The sequence below is a fragment of the Cottoperca gobio genome, unplaced genomic scaffold (genome assembly GCF_900634415.1).
Source record: "Cottoperca gobio unplaced genomic scaffold, fCotGob3.1 fCotGob3_230arrow_ctg1, whole genome shotgun sequence".
Classification (NCBI taxonomy): domain Eukaryota; kingdom Metazoa; phylum Chordata; class Actinopteri; order Perciformes; family Bovichtidae; genus Cottoperca; species Cottoperca gobio.
This window is the reverse complement of record NW_021166859.1, coordinates 1-25,428: the sequence shown is the minus strand read 5'-3', so window position 1 is coordinate 25,428 and position 25,428 is coordinate 1. Positions and strand designations below refer to the sequence as shown.

The following is a 25,428-nucleotide window of genomic DNA, read 5'->3' as shown; positions in this document are numbered from 1 at the left end:
CAGGGTTTGAAAGAATATGATGAATTAGAAGTTACATTATTGATATTTAAAAGTCTTTTACTTATAAAACATGAACTCAGCAGACTCAAGGTAAAGTAAAAGGTCCACATAAGATACTGACACACCACATGTGTTTCATTCATCTTTAATGACACTGACTTGATCCAACCAATGGTGCATTATTTACCACATGGACTGATTCCTTATTTATTGTTTTCACACAATGTAAAAATACAGTTTGCATAGTTTAAACTTTGGTTTCTGCAGGATATTTGGTTAAAAAGGTTTTAATGTTTTAGCCTCAGTCTCTCATTTATCTGCTTGTGTTGGAGTTTTGGACTCCATGTAATCAAAGAATGCAGATGAACCAGAAAAAACACTAAAGAAAACGTGTTTAAGTGGTGATGCAGTGTGAGATAGTCCTGTCCAAGAAAGATCAGTCACATTCATAGGAATTTTAAAAAACGAGTTCAACGACATACATCTCTGGTCATTATAAAAGTATTTATAGGCTAGTGGTAAATATGTTTAAATAGTGATGTAGATGAAGGGAAAACCTTGGTTGGCGATCAGTTTTGCATTTTATCCACCAAGGAACAGATGATAAAAAATCTAAATAAAAGCATATGTGCATTAGAACATTTAAGCCACACTTCAAGTCATGTCTTCAAAATGGCCGGTCAAATAAATGAAAGACTACTGTTCCCTTTGATAATCCTACAAGCCCAAGAAACTGTAATAGATTATGATAATGAAATGACAATACAATCAAATGCTTCATACAATACACAACATAAAACATTCATACAATACATCAATGACTTAGTTCTCCTTTTTGAATATCACCAACACATGTGTTTTAGGTTTCGTTTGAGTTCGGCATATAAATAAGGAATAACAAATCAAAACAAATGTAATAAATGTCAGTTTGGGTGTATCATTTTACGAAAATATTTTAGATGATTGTGCATCATTTACCAGAAGGGAGTGAGTTAGGGTAAAACGTTATCATCTTTTAACTACAGTACATGTACATGAGATCACTGAAGAGTTATACTAACAATTGAGATGTACTTGTATTTCAACGTACATTTTGAATCATGTACCAAAACATTTTAGTGTGTAAATAGACAATTAGTGACGATTCAAACATGACCAGTTTATATATATATTTCTGAAGAGTTTGGGGCACAGAAGGAGGCAAATTATTTGTGTGGCATGAACCTCAAACCTTCTGAGTAAAGTTTTCAGGGAAAACGCCTTTGATTGAAATATCTTTGTTCTGCCCCCAGTGAGACTCCTGCACACCCATGAGCCAGCCATCGTCCTGCAGAGAGAAAGTACAAACTAAGTTTCAGTGCCTGTTTCCTGGTGACGACCACATTTTAATTTCACATGTAATCGCAACACATTCTTTGCTTTTTGCTCGTCAGGCCGTGGCCATAGATGCTCAGAGCAAGTGTTATGTGGTATAAAGAGCAAAGGTCTGCGTAAGGAGGAGGTCTGGGTCGGAGCAAGCCTTTGAAGAGATCTTTCGTAGTGGACAAACCGTGGAATTACAACTTCCGAGTCAGTGATGCCATGGGGTGCAAATATACTTTTTTCCCGTAGACTTACATTTGAAAGGAGATGTCTGTAAATCAGCAGAACATTACTCACAAGTCCCTTGCTGAGCGCCGCTACGTTGGAGTTCACCCCGGTGGACGAGAGGGTCGCCTCCCTACGCCTTCAGGGTTATGGGGGGAAAAACTCTGACTGTTGTTTGTGCCTATGCCAAAAACCGCAGTTCGGAGTATTCGGCCTTCTTGGAGACCCTGAATGGAGCCCTGCAGGGGGCTTCAGTAGAGGACTCTGTAGTCTTGCTGGGAGACTTCAACGCACACGTGGGAAATGATGGAGACACCCGGAGAGGCGTGATTGGGAGGAACGGCCTCCCTGATCTAAACCCGAACGGTCATTTGTTGTTGGACTTCTGTGCTAGTCATGGAATGGCCATAACAAACACCATGTTCGAACAGTAAGGATGCTCATAAGTGCACGTGGTACCAAAGCATCCTAGGCCAAAGGTTGATTTTGTAATCGTATCATCTGATCTGAAGCCGCATGTTTTGGACACTCGGGTGAAGAGAGGGGCAGGAGCTGTCAACTGATAACCGATCTGGTGGTGAGTTGGATCAAGGGGTGGGGGAAGACTCTGGACAAACCTGGTAAGCCAAAACGGGTAGTGCAGGTGAACTGGGAACGTCTGGAGGAAGCCCCTGTCCTGGACATCTTCAACTCACACCTCCGGCGGAGCTTTTCAGACATCCCTGTGGAGGTTGGGGGCATTGAACCTGAGTGGGCGATGTTGAAAACCTTTATTGCTGAAGCTGCGGTGGTGAGCTGTTGTCTCAAGGTCTTAGGTGCCTCAAGGGGCGGTAACCCTCGAACACTGTGGTGGACCCCGGTGGTCAGGGAAGCCGTCCGACTGAAGGAGTCCTTCTGGGTTTTGTTATCCGGGAGGACTCCGGAAACAGTTGCAGGGTACCGAAGGACTAGAAGGGTGGCAGCCTCTGCCGTGTCAGAGGCAAAGCAGCGGGTGTGGGAGAAGTTCGGAGAAGCAATGGAGAAGGACTTTCAGTCGGCACCAAGGTGCTTCTGGAAAACCATCCGGCACCTCAGGAGGGGGAAGCGGGGAACCATCCAAGCTGTGTACAACAAGAGTGGGACCCTGCTGACTTTGACTGAGAAGGTAATCGGGCGGTGGAAGGAGCACTTTGAGGAACTCCTGAATCCAACTAACACGCCCTCTATGGTAGAGGCAGAGCTGGAAGCTGATGGGGAATCATCGTCAATTTCCCTGATGGAAGTCACTGAGGTAGTCAAACAACTCCACAGTGGCAAAGCCGCAGGGGTTGATGAGATCCATCCAGAAATGCTGAAGGCTTTGGGTGTTGAGGGGCTGTCTTGGTTGACACGCCTCGTCAACATTGCGTGGAAGTCTGGGACAGTGCCTAGGGGCTGGCAGACCGGGGTGGTGGTTCCCCCATTTAAAAAGGGGGACCAGAGAGTGTGTGCCAAGTACAGCGTATCACGCTTCTCAGCCTCCCTGGTAAAGTCTACTCCAAGGTACTGGAAAGGAGGGTTCGGCCGGTAGTCGAACCTCTGATTAAAAACGAACAATGCGGATTACGTCCTGGTTGTGGAACAACGGACCAACTCTTCACTCTCGCAAGGATCCTGGAGGGGGCCTGAGAGTACGCCCATGTGGTCTACATGTGTTTTGTGGATCTGGAGAAGGCGTATGACCGGGTCCCCCAGGGTGATACTGTGGGAGGTGCTGTGGGAGGTGCTGTGGGAGTATGCGGTGAGGGGTCACTTCTGAGGGCCATTCAATCCCTGTACGCCCAAAGCGAGAGTTGTGTCCGCATACTCGGCAGTAAGTCGGACTCATTCCCAGTGAATGTTGGCCTCCGCCAGGGCTGCGCTTTATCACCAATCCTGTTCGTGATGTTCATGGACAGGATATCGAGGTATAGTCGTGGAGGAGAGGGGTTGCAGTTCGGTGACCTGAGGATCTCATCGCTGCTCTTTGCAGATGATGTGGTCCTTATGGCATCGGCTCGCAGCCGAGTGTGCAGCGGTTGGGATGAGGATCAGCACCTCAAAATCTGAGGCCATGGCTCTCAGCAGGAAATAGTGGATTGTCTACTCCGGGTAGGGAATGAGCCCTTACCCCAAGTGAAGGAGTTCAAGTACCTCGGGGTCTTGTTCGCGAGTGAGGGGACGATGGAGCGAGAGATTGGCCGGAGAATCGGAGCAGAGGGGGCGGTACTGCAGTCGCTTTACCGCACTGTTGTGATGAAAAGAGAGCTGAGCCAGAAGGCAAAGCTTTTAATCTGCCGGTCGATCTTCGTTCCTACCCTCACCTATGGTCATGAAGGCTGGGTCATGACCGAAAGAACGAGATCGCGGGTACAAGCGGCCGAAATGGGTTTTCTCAGACGGGTGGCTGGCGTCTCCCTTAGAGATAGGGTGAGAAGCTCAGCCATCCGTGAGAGACTCGGAGTAGAGCCGCCGCTCCTTTACGTTGAAAGGAGCCAGTTGAGGTGGTTCGGGCATCTAGTAAGGATGCCACCTGGGCGCCTCCCTAGGGAGGTGTTCCAGGCACGTCCAGCTGGGAGGAGACCCCGGGGAAGACCCAGGACTCGGTGGAGAGATTATATCTCCTCACTGGGAACGCCTCAGGATCCCCCAGTCGGAGCTGGAGGATGTGGCCCGGAGAAGGGAAGATTGGGGTTCCTTACTGGAGCTGCTGCCCCCGCGACCCGACCCCGGATAAGCGGTAGACGATGGATGTATGGATGAATGACATGGAAATTTCCCTAAAAGTGACGTGCTATTCAAAGACAAATGAGTAATTAACAAGTGCACAGCTTTACATTTATATAAACTGAACTTATTTGGATGCTTACTTTGCAAAATGTACTAATGTCGTGCTAGGTAGTGGCAAAAATAAAGGGATAGTGAAAGACAGTGTGTGTCAGTGACCTGTTCATCCGGGTTGTCGAAGGCCAAAACCAGCACAGCATCTCCGATCTTCAGCTCCAGCTCATCACCGTCAGTGGCAGCGTAATCATGTATCGCTTTTACCTGCAGTAAAAATATAATAAGAGTATAATACCAGTGAAATAAAACCTCAGTAAGTAGTGCATGGGACTTTTCATATCACAAGTTAATTGGGGATTAGAACCTTGTAGATGAATCCTGGAGGGAGTTCTCCATCCGAACCATTGGTCACCGCACTCTGTACCAGAAAAGAAGCAGAAAGGGTCCACATGTGTCATTAAGGAAGTCAAAGAAACGCTATTTTTCAACCTGGACCATATTTTCCCACGTTTGTGTGTCTACGTGACTTATGCTGCGATGTAATCACACCGCACCGTCAACATACGTCCACTAAAAGTGCTTGTTGCTTGAGGGAGGAGCCTCTGCCGTCAGAGTTTGTTGTGTCGTAGTACAGAACATGTAGCTTTGAGTCATCTAAAACAGGGGGGGAACCTTTTTCCTATCAAGGGCCATTTCTTTTACAACATCCTTCGAGGGCCGTACTAATTATTGAACTCATAACCTCTGCAAATCTTTTTTAAGACACAGCCCATTAATTTCTTTCTTATATGCTGTGCAAAAAGCAACCTCAGAAATCCTTTATTAGTCCCACAACGGAGAAATATATCTCGTCACAGCAGAAGAACATATAAAGTAAAAAGGCAGTACACAATAATTTAATATAATAGAAAATAATATAAGTACCAAGTGGTTGATATAAATAAAGTGAGTATTGCACATGGCAGTGATAACTGTACAGCAGTGGTGGAACAGTCTGTTCTTGGTGTGGGGGTCTACCTCTCTATCTGTCCATGTTTGTATGTTCCGCTCTGCAGAGAGCTGCTTGTTGGGCCAAACTCCGCCGAAGAGGCTCGTGCAGTTCGGCATGTTTCGTGCAGTAATGACGCTCGAGATTATTTTACATCACCGCAAGTACGTCCGCACAAACTAGACACACTGGCCTTTTACTTCCACAAAGGAATAATTGTTCGTCCATTTCTCCTGGAAAGTGACATTCCAGCTTTCTCTGTTTTACACTCGGCACGCTGCGTTCACTGACGTCAACGACTCTCGTTTAATATTTAAGTTTTTTTACATGATGTAACCACGTGATGACACGTCCCGCTCATGTTGTGTTCAAGGACCCTGACCGTAGCCAGGAAAAACGTCACCCGTTTAAAATATTGGTGTCTAGTTATTTTTGCTAGAGGACTTTTTTTGCGTGCGTTTTACAAATTACCTCGAGGGCCGGATCAAATGGTCTCGCGGGCCGTATACGGTCCGGAGACCGGAGGTTCCCCACCCCTGATCTAAAAGATTTCCACATAAACGTGAAAGGCGGAATATTTAGCTGATTTCTACAATGTGGATGTGACGAGAGATTTCAGACTTCTCCGAGTGAGACAAACAGATTGGATCAAGTGTAAGGTAAAGAAAAAGTTGTATTTCTCTGTAGGGTCATGAAGCCCCGAAGCTTTACGTTGCAGCGCTCTTGCTCAATACTGGACCAATTAAAGAAATTGTCGTCCCCAATAGTCGCCTATACGTGTTGAATAGGGTCCAGGTTGAGAAATACTGACGTTACGCTTTGATGTCGCCGGCAATATGTGTAATGAAGAAAGATGTTAAACAGAAAGAAAAGAGGTCAAAGTAGAAAAAAGAGAAAAGGAAGGAGAGATCCTTGAATTCCAGGCTTTAACCTGCGATCTTCACAAGACCCCACTGAGGTCGCACCTGACCCTACCTCTCTATCATCTCCCCAGCCACCCTGTACCACTTGGACGCCATCGTCGTCCCAGTTGGACTCGGTGTAAGCAGCGTCGACGCCATCGCCGCTCCAGCTCTCCTGACCGTGAGCCGTTTCTTCGCAGCTCTGGGTGTTATCCCGGCCACCTGGGGCCTCCTCCGGGTCGTCATCATGCTGGGGCTCCTGCTCTGTGAGGTGCTGCTCTCGCTGCAAAAGGTCGGGGGGGGTTGTGGAGCATTGTGGCGTTTAGGTGGAGGGATGGGAGGAGGGTGTGTTGTGGAGCAGTTGGGGTGAAAGAGTATAATAAAGGTCACAATCCGGGGCAGTGCAGGGATCACAAAGGAAGGAGGTTTGGATGAAAACAGTTGGAGAGTTATTTCTTCTCCTGCAGTCCATCTTCTTCTTCATTATGGTTTGCTTCACATGAACATTATAGAAAAATAAAAGAGCACATTTATGGGCAGAAATATGTGTCACTAGAAACTGAATCTGAATCATTTATATTTGAATTGCTTAATTGGGACTTTCCGAATACTTTCCATCTACAATCAGTTGTCACAATAGCAGTTAACGTAGACGTCCGGTCGCTGAGGAAGAGCAAACGAGTGCAGATTCACAGAACTCCAGGTCTGTGTACGTTTCCCCTAACCCGTTTGTTTATTTCTTTTATATTATTCTTTTTATTTAATTTTGATTTAAAGAACTGGATTTGATTTGTTTAAGTTTATCAATGTAATTGTTGACGTTAAACAATACAAATACAAATTATGCAATTACTCAAGTTGAGCATTTGAAATGAAAATATAAATAATTCAATATTTAGTGACACGTGCCCGTACACGCTTCTCGGTTAAGACCACAGGAGACCACGCTTACCCATAAGTCCAAGGATGGCGCCTTCGGTGGGGCAGTGCGAGACAAGACAACCAGTGAGAGGAAAGTGTGCAAGTAGCCAAGTATTTTATACTTGCAATTTGAACCTGGACAGAAATAACTAATATATTCAAAATCCCCCAAAATAACTTAAAGGAAGCTGTGAACAATAAATCTCATCAGCTGATGAGTATCAGGCGAGACAAACATGCAAAGTGAGGCTGATGTCATGCAGTGGATTCCTTCAAGCTAAAACAAAACACACAAACACTCAGAAACATATTTCTTCGGCCCCAGATGACAGAAACTGTGTTTACTTGCAGTCTGAAGTTGGATCTCTGAACCATGTGTGAGATGTGATTCACAATCAACAGTTTGGGGGTGAAAGAGTACAGGGTGAAGAATAGTTCAATTAAACAACCTTTAACAAAATCTAACTCTCTAATTTTAGTATCTTCTGTGACGTTTTTAAGACGTTCTCGACCTTCTTCGGTTTTGTGAGATCAGATCAGTCGAGGTGAAATTAAATGTAATTAACAGGTTTTTAAAACTGCATGTAAAGTCAGTCTTCAGCTGTGCTGACCTTTGACCTTAACGAAGCACACCCACCTTGGGAGCTGGAAATGTGACGGGCTGTAATACCTCCACATCCCAGTCGAGCAGGTTCACCCCTGACCAGGGCTCACGCTGCTTCACACACACATTAAACACACACATACACACACCCATACAGGTTAGGAGGGTTTACTATCTGGGGTCATTCCTATGTTCCCCAACCTTTTGAAAAGTAGACTGTATTTATTTTAATTTTATTTTGTGCATCAAAGGCCACATTTACCCTGCTGTTGAAAAACCAAATCATCAAAAATAGGGTCAAATCTGACCAATTGTTTTTTAAATATTTTGGCGTGCAGCAATAGAACGCTGAAGGGTCTTGAACATATTGTCTTTGGTGATTGAAATGTTATGTTGAATGTATGAAACATTTCAGATTTCAAATAAAGTTTTATCGTCATCGTCATCATCATCACAATTTGACTTGAAACAACACAGGTGAGTTTTAGGGTTCAAACTCAAATCAAATGATAACTATAGGGTTTGTTATGTTAATAAAAGCCTTGTGCCAATAAAAAACTGGATTATTAAATATTTGAATTTGAAACAGGTCAAATGTGATCCGAACACAACAGGAGGGTTTATGTGTGTGAACAGAAAACTTGAACTGGGGAACATCGCACCGTGGGAACTTAGATATGTTCTGGGAAATGAATGCATTTGATGTGAGACGTCATGTTCAGCAAGTTATTGCAGGAAGAGATAAACTCGGTGGCCAAGCAGCCCGGTGAAGACTGCAGAAGGATCTTTTGTTCTCAAAGTAACCAGGATGTAGAATAATCAGTCTGACCTGCTGTGTCGTTGTGGTGCTGCAATCTGTGTCAGCGTCAAGCACCGAGGCCTCGTCCTCTGTCGGCCCGACGTGCTGCTGTCTGGGGTCCGGAGACGGCGTCAATCGGGGCGGAGGCCGACTGGGGGGAGGACCGGGCCTCTGCACCACCAGGAGGGTTCAATCAAAAGCACACAAAACACACATGCACGCATGCAAAAGCAGCAAGGGAGACAGAGATTAGTACACACTGTGATGGATGGTTGAGTTTGTAATTGTTGGAAGCAGCAACCATGATTCTGTTGTGGTAAAAGCTCCTTTTTATCCTTATAATGTATATATTCATCAACATGACTCTTATAATGTAACTTCATCAACAAGATAAAGTTTGTTTTTACCTTTGGTGGTGAGCTCGCAGATGGGCTGTGGTTGATTTCCTCGCTGAGAGAAAGGAAAAGACACGAGGGAGGAGACAGAGAAAGGGTGGACACAAGCATGAAAACAATGAAAACAAATATATATATATATCCTGAATTCATCCATCTCCCTGATCAATGTGCAATGTTAGCTGCAAAACATGTGGACCATATAGAGCTACGAGCTCAAAGTTTCTGACTGAGTTTGTTATCTTGGGATTATACGTTTGGATTACTTGTATAAAACATAATTATTCAATACATGTTATTTAGCTTTGGCAATAATGACAAATGCATGCCAATGAAGCTCATTTGAATTCAACTTGAATTTGAGATAGTGAAGAGGAGAGAAAGATCAGCAAGAAGACAGAAAGATTTACTGTCACATGCAGTTCTCAGATCCCTCCACGTGATGCCGACAACGGGCTTTAAATAAACATATGGGGTGCGTTCCCAATACATGTCCTACTGCATTTTGCAGGGTCAAAGTTCAAGGTGCAATGTTTTGACAAAGTCCCAACTGTATGCATACTGTGAAAGGGCGGCTGCAGAACGTACCAGCAGTAAAAATAAATAGCATGCACAGCCCTACTGTATCTTAACAGGTCAATCTGCAGTGAAACATGGCAGGCGTCAGATATCCAGAGCAAAACGTGCACATGACAACATCTACGCAATGTTATAAAGAAAACAGGAGGCAGACAGGAAGTGTTGCGTAAATTAGCGGGCTTCAGGTTTATATCCCAGACTTGTGGAGGTGCAGGAGTTTTATTTCTTTATGTCTTAAATTGCATTGTTGGAGGAGCTGGGACTTAAGGTTTTCATTGCCAACAACTACCCTGTAGCTTTTATGCACATGGAAATAAAGCCTTTGAATCTTTGAAAGAAAGATGTTGCATCTTGACAAAGATATCAAATCAGAATACATAACACTTCAGATGATCGGCATATTATAACCCTCAGTAATATCTGTATTAAGAAGTCTTAATAATATGTTATGCTCATAACATCCTGACCATTTTAGAAGAGAAACATCATGACTTAATTTCTCCTACAATTACAACTTTATTTTTCCTGACAGAGGCCTTGATACGCAAATAAATCCCAGGTTGTAAAAAACATTTACGATGTTTTTTGCATCAGCTGTATATGTACTCCAGTACTACTACTACTACTACTACTACTACTACTACTACTACTACTACTACTACTACTACTACTAGGTCGTCCTCAGACGGGCCTTCCATCGGTGCTTCCAGTCATCCCGATCCTCCGTGCATCTGGCTAGCTCGCCAGTATTTTCTGCTCCCACATCTTTCCTGAGTACATTCACGTATGTTATTGCGGGACGCCCTCATGATCGGTGCCCGTGTGTTGGCTCCCACGGCACAAGTTTGCTGGCTGGCAGCTCTTGGTGTCTCTGGCAGTGACCTGGCAGCCTCATTCTCCTGACCGCTGTTTTCTCACCCACCCTTAGCGCCCCCCCATACAAGTGCGTGTTGGTGACATGCTCATCCTTGTTGATGCCAAGTACCACACGCAGCATTCTCGTGTAGCAGCCATCTAGGGATTTCTACAGGGTGGGCTTCAGGGTCCAGCATTCACTGCCATACAGGAGAAAAGACTCCACTGTTGCATGGAAGAAGCTGAGTTTCATTTGTCGGGGGAGGTTGGAGTTCCACACACAGGTCATGCCGTTCAGGGCCCTCCATGCAAGCGCCTTCCTTACTTTAAGGTCTTGCTCGGACGAGTTGACCCACGAGCCCAGGTATTTGAAATCATTGACTTCCTTTAGAGCAGTGCCTCCTGTTGTTTTTAGAGGTGGATGGTCCGGGGGGGGTGTTATATGTTATGAACTCAGTTTTCTTTGCATTTAGCTGAAGGCCAAACTTGGCGCACTCTGTCTCCACTCTGCCCAGGAGTTCCTGTGCTTGCTCTACGCGGTCAGAGAGCAGACTGATGTCATCCGCATAGTCCAGGTCCGTTAGGACTAGAGCGGGGTGTCGTCTCGACCTCCTAGGTCTTATTGTGAGGCCGAGTTCTAGCTCCCGTCCACTGATGGCCTTCCTGAGTGCATAGTCTAGGACTACGATGAAGAGGAAGGGTTAGGGTTAGGGTTAGATCTGGGTCACAGTGGTCCTCTTCTCTCGGAAACCGTTTTGGTTCTCTCTCAGGTGGGGGTCGATGGCGCTCCGTATCCGGTTCAGTATCATGCGGTTGTACATTTTTGCAATGACACAAGTCAGACTTATGCCACGGTAGTTGTCTGGCTTCGAGAGATATCCGGACTTAGGCACTGGGATGATGTCAGAGAGAGACCACATATCAGGCTGGCTGTTTGTCATAAGGGTGTGGTTGCAGAACTCCAGGATGATGTCGTCAAGATCACAGTTCTTACAGACCTCTGGAGGGATGCCGTCCGGCCCAGCACTTTTTCCCTGCTTCAGTGTGGATTTCACTTTGGCAAACTCCCTGACTGTAACGGGACCATCGTCAATAGCGAGATTCGTGAGGACGACAAGTATCACTTCCTCAGGTCCATCCACTGTCAGGTGTGTTCCCAGGAGATTTCGGAAGTGAGTGAACCAGGAGGTCACCCTCTCTTCTGGGCTGTCGCCCGCCACCTGTCCCTCCTTCGACCTTTTCCTCCCACCCATCTCATTGATGACCCTCCATGCCTCCCCGTACTGCTGTTCACCATTCTCTGCCTCCACTCTCTGCAACTTCTCCATCAGCTCCTCCCCCCTGATCTTATCGTAGGTATCGAAAAGAAGCTGTGTGGCCATATTCAATACCATGCGATTCTCTGCAGTCAGCCCGTGCCAAAAGCCTCAGTGTGCTCCCTCCACTCCTTCACGCACCATCATGACCTCCGGATGCCTGGACCTCTGGGATACTCCATTCCTCTCCATCACTGGAACACACATACTGGTCACCTCCACGTTCGCAGCAGTGATTCCTCACCTCCATTGCGTACCTGGTTTGAAGGGCTGGTTGAGAATGCCTTCCAGTCATACCGGGTCTTCAGGCTAGGTTTGGGGACCCTGAGGCTCAGTCTCACCCTCATGGAGACCACTCGATGATCAGAGCCCACAGAGTTGAACGTGCTGTAAAGTTCAGCGTTCAAGATGGAGTTTCTCCACCTTCGCCTTACTAGTATGTAGTCCAGTTGACGTTGCATATCGCTAGCCCGATCCTGGAAGGTCCATCTCTTGCCCATTCTTTTCTGGAACATGGTGTTCGCAGCTAGTAGCTCATGCTCCATAAGTAGGGCTGCAAGATGTTCGCCATTGCGGTTGGTGGAGTTGTGGTACGTGAGAGGTGCGTCCTCCAGTCCGAGCCTTGCATTGAAATCACCCAGGATTGCAAGGAAGTTGTGAGCCGGGATATCACAAACTGCTGTTGCAAGGTCCGCATAGAACTTCTCCACCTCCTCAGCTTGTGCCACATTGGTGGGTGAGTACACGACTATGACAGTTGTGACTGGGTTGCCATCAAAGTCAGCACTAAGGATTCTATTGGTGTGGTCTATTGGACCGTGTGCTGTGGTCGGATAGAACCCTCCCTTCCGGGTTTGAGGCCCTATCGTCATACTGCCCTCCGGGGAGAGGACCAGCCCCACCGTCCGCTGCTTGGTTCCTGCGGACTTCCGCCGCTGGAAGTATAAGATTTGGAATGACTTTGTTCTCCATAATTTAGGACTTACAATGCACAAACATAAGAACTGTGGGGCGCAGCTCCTCACAGTCCTACTCTGGCCGTTTTGGGCATAAGCCCTTATCCACCCTTCACTCCGATGCCTCCAGATGGTATACGGCTCGGAGCCGGGTGTGAACAGCACCCTTGGTTTTTGTTCGGAGTGTCCTTCTCCTAGATGGGTTGCCTTACATGGCTATGAGGCTATGAGCCCCATCTGCCCACTATAGGATGCAGTTTAACGTCTTACCCAGTAGCCTGTGGTTTAAAGGGTTAGGGTTGCCAAACATTATTCTTTAGATAAAAACGATGCAAAGCGCTGCATGCTCAGCCTGCGTGCAGCAGGTTTTACCTCTTGGCACCTTCTCCTGTCATTGCAGCTGCAGTACCATCTTTTCTGCAGTAGGGGGCGGTGTGAGGGACATTACTCTCATTTGTCCTACATGTCGTTAAATCTCTCAAATCTGACTGAAAACTTCACTTACTTCAGCTCCCGCTGCTCTTCCAGTTTGGTCATGATGTCGTTCAGGTTTTGGTTGAGCTGAGGAAGCCAACAGAGCAGATGAAGAGCGATTAATCAACCATCATTAAATCAATTTAATTAAATCAATCAGTATCGTTTGACTCACCTTGCTCATTTCACCGTGGAACTTCTCCTGATGACCTGCCAGGCCCTGGAATGTGTTAACATAGACGCCAACACGACTGCACACATACACACACGCGCACACACACACACACACACACACACACACACACACACACACACACACACACACACACACACACACACACAAGAGGTGAACATATTGTAAATACATTGGTGTTTTTAGGTGTCTAACACACGTCCACAGCAGAACTTTGTTCAGCTTCCTGCTTCCTGTGTGTTTCTACTGCAGGTGATACTGACTGTGGAGAAGAAGCTCACACACCTCACTATCAACATCTGAACTGTCCCTTTAAAAATTAGATTTACATTTTTAAAGATTTGAAGATGAAAAAAAAGAGTCTCACTTGTCCCACAGTGATGGAAGCTCGTCTTGTAAGTCCACGTTCAGCTCCTCGAAGATCTTCTGAGCTCGGCCCAGCTCCTCCTCCGCCTACACACACACACACACACACACACACACACACACACACACACATACACACACACATACACACACACAACACACACACACACACACCACACACACACACACACACACACACACACACACACACACATACACACACATACACACACACACACATAATAATAATATATCTGAACTCTGTGTGTCTGCAATAATAATTGTTGAAGAAAGAGTTTTTAATAAGCACACGAACATGCAGACACATACATTTCATAACTACATGTGAATGCTGAGAGCATTCAGACAACAATAATGAAGGAAGCTCAACAAAACGGTGTTTCTATGACACACAGACAATGAAAACAATCGTTTGGATCGGGGATCAAATTATAGTGAGGCTCTCTACACATGGTCATCATATAAGTAGCTTTTCTTTTTTTAGAAGAGTTTCTCTGCAATGTGAAAGAATAAATGTTTTCTTTAAGTATGAATTAGGGTATGGTGGTAATACTATGTTTACATACTAAACTGTAGTAACAAATGAACTCCAAGTCTTTTAGATAACGCTACATCAAAACGTTGACCAAAGTAACCATTGGAACAAGAAGACTTCTGCCTCGATGTATAAAGAACTGAAATTGAGAATTGCACGCTTTCTTTTTGTCTTTTTGTGCAGGTTTAGTGTGTTAGCACGCTAACATTTGGTGTTTAGCAGTAACCACAAAGTACACATATCGGACAGACTGTCCGACTGAAAAGTGCCCGATCTTATGTGACACACAAACAGGCTCCATGTGCAGAGAGCCTGCGGAGGGTTCGGGTGAGGAGGGGGGAGTCAGTATTGAACCAGAGTTTCACCTGGTTGTAGGAGAGGTTAGTCTGAGCCACCTGGTGGGCTGATATCAAACCCTGAGCCCAGCTGGGAGCCGCCTTCTCCAACAGGGCTGCTGGCTAACCAACACACACCATGCAGGAGAGAGGAAGAGGAGGAGGAGGGGAGGGAGAGCAGAAACCAGAGAGGAGAAGATGGAGAGGATGGAAAGACGACAAGGAAGAGAGAGAAAGAAGAAAAGCAAACAATTCAAGACAAGAAATATGTTAATTAGCATTTAGTAATTAAGAGGCAGCTTTAATGAATATAACACGAGTTAATCAGCTCGCAAATTAGAGGAAAACTTCAAATGACCTGTTGCTCATGTCTCTCACGGTGAACGAAGATTCAAAGACTTGAGCAGAATATTAATATATATTCTCATTTATCCAGTCAAACACTAAAACAGTGGTGCAGTACACTTAAGGTGGTATGAGCTGTCCGTGCAATGAGACACTCATACCACCTTAAGTAAAAACAATTCCTTTTAAACTTTGAGCAGCACGCTCAAACACACACTACCTGCCAACAGATACCATACACACACACACACACACACACACACACACACACACACACACACACACACACACACACACACAGGGGGTTACCTTGGCGATCTTGGCCTCGTCCTTCTTCTTCCCTTTCTGTAAGGAGCCGAAGTGATGCCGGGCGCTGTCGAAGTCCACCATCTTCCTGTCGCGCTTCGCTATACGAGCCTGCAGGTGAGATTGTTGCTCGTTTTATTGTGAAAAGAAAAAGACAAATATGTTGTTATAATAACAAACTGAGCAAAATATTGTGTATAAAAACAATAAACTTACACACCTTAATATCAGGAAACTGAGCCAGGTACGAGTCCAGAGAGGTCAGAGACTTGTCCGTGATGTTCTGGTGGTAGTCTAACCACAAAGTGTCTGTGTCCTGAAACACACACAAGCGCATTATACGTCATAATAAATACATTAAAAATACATATTTTACAATACATCAGTTTTCTTCTGTTATAGCATATATATTATATATTATATATTATATATTATATATTATATATTATATATTATATATTATATATTATATAATATATAAAAATAATAATAATATTATATAATATTATATAATTATATTATATATTATTATTATATTATATAATATATAATAATTATATAATATATTATAATAATAATATATAATAATACTATATAATTATATTATATTATTATATATTATTATTATTATTATTGTTATAATATATTATATAATTATATAATATATTATAATAATAATAATAATAATAATAATAATAATAATAATAATAATATATAATTATATTATATATTATATTATATATCTGTTATATAGAGTTTAAATCGCCTGCCACTGGTGCACAAAGTACTTTTACTTTAAAAGTAAAAATCTTACTAAAGTAAAGTGTAAAAGTCTTAGCCTCAAAATAAACTAAAAGTACTCATTATGCAGAATTATATATATTACAGGATTATAATTATTGATGCATTAATGTGTTCACATTAATGTTGCAGCTGGTAAAGATGGATCTTATTTTAACTGCTTTATATTATAGATTATAGTTTAATCTATATATTTTATTAGTTAATGTATAGGTTTTATTAATAATCTGAATCTGACTGGTCTGGTCTGCAGGGACGTGCACAAGCTGTTGGCACACATGTAATCACCACATCATCCAAACTTGTATTACTTTTGATTGACATGTTAAACTTGAGCAGACAGATTCAAAGATGCATTTACAAATGAACCTGGTTTACTTTGGACATTGGCTTTATGTTACAAACCATTTCTGTTTTTTATTGATTCATTCTTTTAATGTTGTATTCGAGTAATATTCGGTGGGAAACAAACTCTGAATTTTCAAGATTATAGCTGTAAATTTACCAGAAGAAACTTGAATATTCTCTGAGATTAAAGTCACAAATGTATGAGAAATGTCGCATGGGTTCACTTTGCTAGTGTGGATCACCCTTTCCTCTGGTTAGAGCAAGATGTCCGTGCACCTCCCTGAAACCAGCCACTACTTCCTCTACAACTGAACCAGTGTTTCCCACATGAAGCCCAAAACCAGCAGAGTAACTCCGCTGTGGGAAACACTGGATGCTCGCTGCCCTTTACCTCCAAGTTATTGTCCATCTCCTTTTCTATCATCTCCTTCAGGGTGGAAGGAGACACGCATGCAGTCAGGAAGAAGAACGTGTGTTAGCAGGTAGAGAAAGAAGGACAAAGACACTGGAATGAACGAGTCTCACACTTTAATTGAATTATTAAGTGCAATTTTAGCTGATAAATATATAGAAGAAACCAAGGCTTTATATGTTTATTATTTTAATAAATATAATAAATGATTCTGCTGTTTATTTGTATGGAGACGTAGGAGTTCCATAAAAAAGAAAATGAATGTAGAGGAATAAAAAAGTGGAAATATAAAATAAATCCAATAATGAATAAGTAAATTAAAACATTTTGTTAATATAAAGAGGAATAAATAAAATAATAAGTAAATTAAAATATGGGGAAATATAAAGAGGAATAAATAAAATAATAAGTAAATTAAAATATGGGCAAATATAAAGAGAAATTAAAAAAATCATAAATAAATGTAGAAACATAAATGAAAATAACAACGTAAAAAATAAGGATTTTCATTTGTTTTGACATTTATTTGTTAATTTATTTCTGAATATATTTATTTATATATTCTTTAAAATACAAATGTATTGCATATAAATGACTATATCTATAAATATATGAATATATCTATTTATTCTTATATAAGGTAGGTCATTTCATCACTTTATTTCCCTATTATTTTCCTTATTGCTTTTTGATTTGGTTTCTTTAATAAATGACATTATATTTAAATAAATAAACATTTTAGAAGACAGGAAAAATAAAAAGTTTTATAAAAAATGATATACTTTTACAGATATGACTCGTGGCCTCACCTCTGTCAGCGCGTCCATCTCCTCTTTGCCAAACCAGTCCGGTTCGTACATGTCGGCCAGACAGTCCTGCAGCCGCCGGGATGCGTCGTGCATCGCTGAAACACACATCACACACAAGAGGATCATCCTGCACTTAGTGTTGACTTTACACTGCTGTGCTTTACATGTGACATGTGTCAGCGTCATCTTATTTCTTATCAATAAGTTCAACAACATGCTCAAGATCACTCACTTTTCACAGCTAGCAGGTACGCTTTCAGCTCTTTCTGCAGTTTGGTGCCTTCTGTCTGAAGGAGCAATCAGAGGAACACACATAGTGATGAGAACTAGGAGTCATTGAAACCAAACTGTGGCTTCAAATATGTCGAAATAGTGAGACAAATATCATTTCTATTGAGATACGGCCATGTCTTCCAAAGGTGACCACTCTTAAGATGCTACAGTGACAACATCAGAAGTTCCTCCGCGTGTCGACAGATTTCTTCACTCTTTCAATTATTCTGGCGACAATAATCAAGTAGTGAAAATCTAATATACTAACGTGACAGGTCTATTTCTTTCTAAAGCAAGTGAGGACATCTCATCACCTGAGGGTGAACCAGGTCTCAACTCAACGCATGTTGACACATCACATGCTGCACACTAGGTAGTGAAGTTAAGACTGTTTGGGCCAATTCAGTGCATTATGGGTAGAAACTAAACTCATTGTGCAGATAGACCTTTGTGGTTCTATTATTGGAAACCCAGAGTCCCAAGGGTCTATCTCAGTGGTCCCTAACCATGACCCACGGACCGGTACCGGTCATTTGGTAAGATTGAATAAAAATATATTTTATTTTGAAAGGTTTTATTTTGAAAAATCACCTGATACATCTGTCTGTGCGTCTGTGTCTCTTGACACATGTCAAGACGCTCGTTTGTCACGTGATACTTTACTTTTTTTTTAAAAAGAAGCCCACAAGCAACAATGAGGCTAAACAAACGTCTTTAAAGACCCAATGAAGAAGAAGAATGATCTTAACTTGAACTACTAATGATCTTAACTTGAACTACTGACTGATCTTAACTTGAACTACTCATGATCTTAACTTGAACTACTAATGATCTTAACTTGAACTACTGATGATCTTAACTTGAACTACTCATGATCTTAACTTGAACTACTAATGATCTTAACTTGAACTACTATGATCTTAACTTGAACTACTATGATCTTAACTTGAACTACTGATGATCTTAACTTGAACTACTATGATCTTAACTTGAACTACTGATGATCTTAACTTGAACTACTGATGATCTTAACTTGAACTACTGATGATCTTAACTTGAACTACTGATGATCTTAACTTGAACTACTGATGATCTTAACTTGAACTACTGATGATCTTAACTTGAACTACTGATGATCTTAACTTGAACTACTGATGATCTTAACTTGAACTACTGATGATCTTAACTTGAACTACTGATGATCTTAACTTGAACTACTGATGATCTTAACTTGAACTACTATGATCTTAACTTGAACTACTGATGATCTTAACTTGAACTACTGATGATCTTAACTTGAACTACTGATGATCTTAACTTGAACTACTGATGATCTTAACTTGAACTACTGATGATCTTAACTTGAACTACTGATGATCTTAACTTGAACTACTGATGATCTTAACTTGAACTACTGATGATCTTAACTTGAACTACTGATGATCTTAACTTGAACTACTGATGATCTTAACTTGAACTACTGATGATCTTAACTTGAACTACTAATGATCTTAACTTGAACTACTATGATCTTAACTTGAACTACTGATGATCTTAACTTGAACTACTGATGATCTTAACTTGAACTACTGATGATCTTAACTTGAACTACTGATGATCTTAACTTGAACTACTAATGATCTTAACTTGAACTACTGATGATCTTAACTTGAACTACTGATGATCTTAACTTGAACTACTGATGATCTTAACTTGAACTACTAATGATCTTAACTTGAACTACTGATGATCTTAACTTGAACTACTGATGATCTTAACTTGAACTACTGATGATCTTAACTTGAACTACTAATGATCTTAACTTGAACTACTAATGATCTTAACTTGAACTACTGATGATCTTAACTTGAACTACTAATGATCTTAACTTGAACTACTGATGATCTTAACTTGAACTATCTACTAGATTACATATAAAGCAGTCGGCAGCAAAACGTTTTGAATAAGTTCTTCCTGTGCTTGAAATGATCACGTGATTAATTTCCCGCCCTGCTATTGGTTGTCAGCAGAGAGACCTTTGTGATACTAACATGATGCTTGAACATGTGGAGATAGACCTTTGTAGATCTCACTGACTCAGCAAATATATACAAACTCTGCACAAATGAGTGATGCAGATAGACCCTGTTAACTTTAAAGCACTTTGAGACATAGACCTCAAAGACCTTGTTAACCCTCAGTGGACGATCTGTCGACACACAAGAACGCTAGAATTAAAAATAAGAATATTAAATTAAAAAGTATTAAATACAGTAGATCATAGAAATAATTAAAAGGCTGCTGACCATCTGCTTGTTGAAGTTGGCCACCATCTCCTCAAAGGCGACATCTCGGGTCTCATCTGCTTTGCCGAGCTTCTGCAAGACCTGCAGACAAATTGACATGCAATCGATATATTAATCTATTAATCTGTCAATGCATATCTCTCTTCATTCATGGGGCTTTATTTAGATCTATAGCTGGAGGCAGGTCTCTGGATATGTTCAGACCGCCTGTTAAAGCCATGTGTCTCCTCTATGTCTACCAGCTGTGTGTGTGTGTGTAGATTTAAACTCTCCACAGCTACATTACATAACGCCTCATGTACATATTAAACACTTGTAATATAAACTTGTGTTGATGTGAGTCATGAAGTGGGGAAGCTTCATGATATCTGTTAGTTACATGTATGACTCTGTTCACCTGTAGTGTGTACAACATGTATGACCCTGTTCACCTGTAGTGTGTACAACATGTATGACTGTTCACCTGTAGTGTGTACAACATGTATGACTGTTCACCTGTAGTGTGTACAACATGTATGACTGTTCACCTGTAGTGTGTACAACATGTATGACTGTTCACCTGTAGTGTGTACAACATGTATGACCCTGTTCACCTGTAGTGTGTACAACATGTATGTTCACCTGTAGTGTGTACAACATGTATGACTCTGTTCACCTGTAGTGTGTACAACATGTATGACTCTGTTCACCTGTAGTGTGTACAACATGTATGACTCTGTTCACCTGTAGTGTGTACAACATGTATGACTGTTCACCTGTAGTGTGTACAACATGTATGACTGTTCACCTGTAGTGTGTACAACATGTATGACCCTGTTCACCTATAGTGTGTACAACATGTATGACTCTGTTCACCTGTAGTGTGTACAACATGTATGACTCTGTTCACCTGTAGTGTGTACAACATGTATGACTCTGTTCACCTGTAGTGTGTACAACATGTATGACTCTGTTCACCTGTAGTGTGTACAACCTGTATGACTCTGTTCACCTGTAGTGTGTACAACATGTATGACTCTGTTCACCTGTAGTGTGTACAACATGTATGACTCTGTTCACCTGTAGTGTGTACAACATGTATGACTCTGTTCACCTGTAGTGTGTACAACATGTTTGACCCTGTTCACCTGTAGTGTGTACAACATGTATGACTCTGTTCACCTGTAGTGTGTACAACATGTATGACCCTGTTCACCTGTAGTGTGTACAACATGTATGACTCTGTTCACCTGTAGTGTGTACAACATGTATGAATGTTACAATACATATCTTTAAAGGAGCTTTTCTCTAAAGGAGCTTTTTCTCACACTCTTCAGCAGAAGTCTCCACTTCAGTAGCACTTACATACACCAAACTTTCCACTTTCATTCCTCTCTATATTCTGAAGCTTTGTGCAGAGGGCTTTGTTCACATGTCACTCACAGCTCATGTTATACACGCTACACTCACTACATGCAGGAGGGCTTTATGGATTTCTGTAGTAATTCAAAGAGAGATCCATATTGTTTAGTAGCAGTGAGGCACTTTAACTTCCACATTAAGGTGTCTTGTCTTTAATGCAGGCAGCCAGGACACAGAGGTCAAAGGTCAACGCCTCAGTGACCTGATGACAGGTGTATAAGTGATCTTTAATGACAAGAGAAATATTCGGCACCAACTCATGGAGCAGCACGTGTCAACCGAAGACTAATCTTCAGCTTCCAGGTTTTATTTATGGGGAAGGAAAGAACAACTTCTTATGAACCACAAAGAGCATGCGACTGCAGAGAGAGCGTTATTTACCTTCTCCACTAAAACAAGATTCAACATCAAGCTGCCTCCTCATGTGACCCTGCACTCCCCGACACGCCAGCCAGGGAGGGGGGACGCAGTGTGCACACATGAGAACAATCAGGTGAGATGATTCCACTGTGTGGTTTGTCCTCAGCCCTGTTTTAAACTGCATGAAGATGCATTTCATAATTATTATTATTATTATTATTATTATTATTATTATTATTATTATTATTGTTATTATTATTATTATTATTATTATTGTTAAGTATTTAATTTGACTGCAGTGACAGGAAGCTACTGATAAAAGAGATGTGGAAAAAATATTTTCAATATGACACATTTTGCAATTGTTTTTTGTTTATTTTTACTTATTTTTATTATCTATTTATTTATTATTATTGTATTTTTATTTCCTGATGTTTTTACATTATTGTATTATATTTATCTTTGTATATATATTCATATAATACTTTTTAATTTAATGTTTAAAAATGTTTATTCTCATGTTCTGTTTAAAGATACATTAAAGGGTTAATACAACAACACCATCAGAAGGAGGAGTTGAATTTGTTGTTGTTAGTCGGACAAGGTCACCGGCTAATCTGAGCCTCCACCCGCCGCACCACCTGCCGCCCTAATCCTGTGACAGAATGACCACCATCAACACCAGGACGGGGACTTCCCCGCTGCTGCAACACACACCTGCTGCCTGAGCGTCACACACTCTTTATATCAAGCAGAGCTAAATATACCTGAAGTATCCGCAGTAGAAGTACTCATGGTGCTGTAAAATGTGACGTTATTAGAGTTACACACACACACACACACACACACACACACGGTTCATGCCCAGTGGTAACTAAGTACATTTACTAAGTACATTTACTCATATATATATATATATATATATATATATATACATATATATATATATATATATATGTATATATATATATATATATATATATATATATATATATATATATATGTATATATATATATGTATATATATATATATATATATATATACATATATATATATATATATATATGTATATATATATATATATATATACATATATATATACATATATATGTATATATATATATATATATATATATGTATATATATACATATATATATATATATATATATATATATATATGTATATATATATATATATATATATACATATATATATATATGTATATATATCAGATATGATCGTTACATTGCATCAGGATGTAAGCTCTGTAAAAAGAGATAACAAAGGAAGCCAACATAGCAAACCCTGTATTACAGATCGTGCTTTCTCTGTTGTCTCCACAAATGTGTCTGCTGCATTATATTTATGTTTATTAATATGTGTTCTGATCTGATTTTCCGTGCAGAATGCAACCTTTGGATGTCTTGACTGTGTTTACAATGTGGAGAGAAATCAGCATCTTCATGAGTATGCAGCACTGGATTACTAGAGAACAGTATGATGCAAAGGTTTGATTTTGATAAATGCTAATGTCATTTTAAATGCATTGATTCACTAGTTTTGTGTTCACGATTGTATAAGAACTGTAAAATCAGGCTTCAGTGATCCTCTGTAACCCAGTGTGTCACGGTGCATTCAGGTGCTTCTCATAAAGTCTGGAAATATCAAGTGACCGAGCTGCGTCCACTGTAAACTCAGGTGTAAAGGGACACACTTGAGTCTACCAGTGTGTGTGTGTGTGTGTGTGTGTGTGTGTGTGTGTGTGTGTGTGTGTGTGTGCATGTGTGCGTGTGTGTGCGTGCGTGTGTGCGTGTGTGTGTGTGGGTTCACAGCCAACTGTCGGTGTTCAATTTCAAGCCCCAAAAATACACCCACACACCCACACACACACACACACACACACACACACACACACACACACACACACACACACACACACACACACACTGAGCGTCCTGGGAGGGAGTGGGGGACAGGTGTGCAGATTCACCTTCTGCTTCTCATACTTTGAACAACATCACATGTAGAATCTGAAAGAACAGAAACGTCTTGAGAAGAAACAACTGGGTAACGACACGTTGGGTGCCGTGGGGGGGTAGTGTCATGGGGTCCTGCCTCTTTGACTCCCAGCACCACACCGGGTCTTCGGCTGCTCCGCCCCCACCTCCGTCACCACACTCATCCGGATTCCACAGAGGGGGATTTTCCCAGCATGCTCTGCGGCACAGCTGCCCGGTTCATGAGCGGATGACATCACATCACAGTGAAGCTTTTCATCCATCGCATTAAGAACCGGAGCAGAACTGCAGAACGTTGAAGGTTTCAGATTCAGTGAATAAATGAAGCGAGTGACGTGAAGTGAAGAGAGAAGAGGACGAACACAAACGCCACGTGTCCTGCGTTGGGACAGAAAGACTTCTAAAGGTTCAACAAACTCTGCGTTACGTTGAGGAGAAGGTTCAGGGTCAACACGTACGATCGTAAAGTGAAAGTGGAACACAAGCAGTGCACACCTGTCCCCCACTCTCTCCCAGGACTCCCAGCATGCTTCACTGCTGTGGGAGGGGCTCAGTGTGTGTGTTTGTGTTTGTATGGGTGTATTTTTGGGGCTTGAAATTGAACACCGACAGTTGGCTGTGAACCCCCCCCACACACACAAACGCACACACAAACACACACGCACGCGCACGCGCGCACGCAGACACACACACACACATGCACACGCACACACTGGTAGACTCAAGTGTGTCCCTTTACACCTGAGTTTACAGTGGACGCAGCTCGGTCACTTGATATTTCCAGACGTTATGAGAAGCACCTGAATGCACCGTGACACACTGGGTTACAGAGGATCACTGAAGCCTGTAAATCGGTGTCAGGGTTTGCTCCATCATTACTACGCTTGTAACTTCCTGTATTCCTCGTTTAGCTGCTCATCGATGAAAACACAGCTCGCCCCCTTCTGAGACACATCCAGCTGATTCCCCCCTAATAACGCCAATCTAATCTAATCTAATCTAATCTAATCTAATCTAATCTAATCTAATCTCATCCCGTCCTGCAATACTAACTGTTCTGGACGAACAAGCATTCATTTTCATTTCTGTCTAACAAGCACAAAGATGAAATGTGTTTGCGTGGGGTCTACACCGTCATCAGGCACACGATGGATGTGCTGACAGTGCTCGTCCCTCTCAGTTATTACAAAGTCACTTTATGACTTATGATTGAACTTTACAGGAGAATAAAGAGCTTGAGATCTGTCCATGTGTAACCTTCTCCTGCTTCCTCACTGGACAGCAGCGACCCTGGAGAGTAAAGACATAAAGTGTGTCGTGTTGGACGAGGTGGAGGGTGGAGGCGTGCCAGCAGACAGCTGAAGCCGACGCTCCCCCCTCCAGCCTTCAGAGGGAAGATGATACTCTGACCTTCCTCTTCACTGCTCAGTACGTACGCAC

General features: G+C 42.0%; 1 protein-coding gene across 1 annotated transcript; it reads right to left on the bottom strand.

The window, feature by feature from the left end:
* Positions 1–129: 129 nt before the first annotated feature.
* On the bottom strand, positions 130–25,278 carry bin1b (bridging integrator 1b; the record flags this gene model as incomplete). Its single annotated transcript, XM_029426715.1, has 15 exons — positions 130–1,327; positions 4,531–4,632; positions 4,733–4,786; positions 8,613–8,762; positions 8,990–9,032; positions 13,056–13,100; positions 13,189–13,244; positions 13,333–13,408; positions 13,718–13,803; positions 15,262–15,369; positions 15,479–15,574; positions 17,629–17,723; positions 17,861–17,915; positions 20,208–20,288; positions 25,246–25,278. Coding segments are annotated over 15 exons (1,182 nt in total), but the record flags the coding sequence as incomplete, so codon positions are not given.
* Between the last annotated feature and the right edge of the window lie 150 nt (positions 25,279–25,428).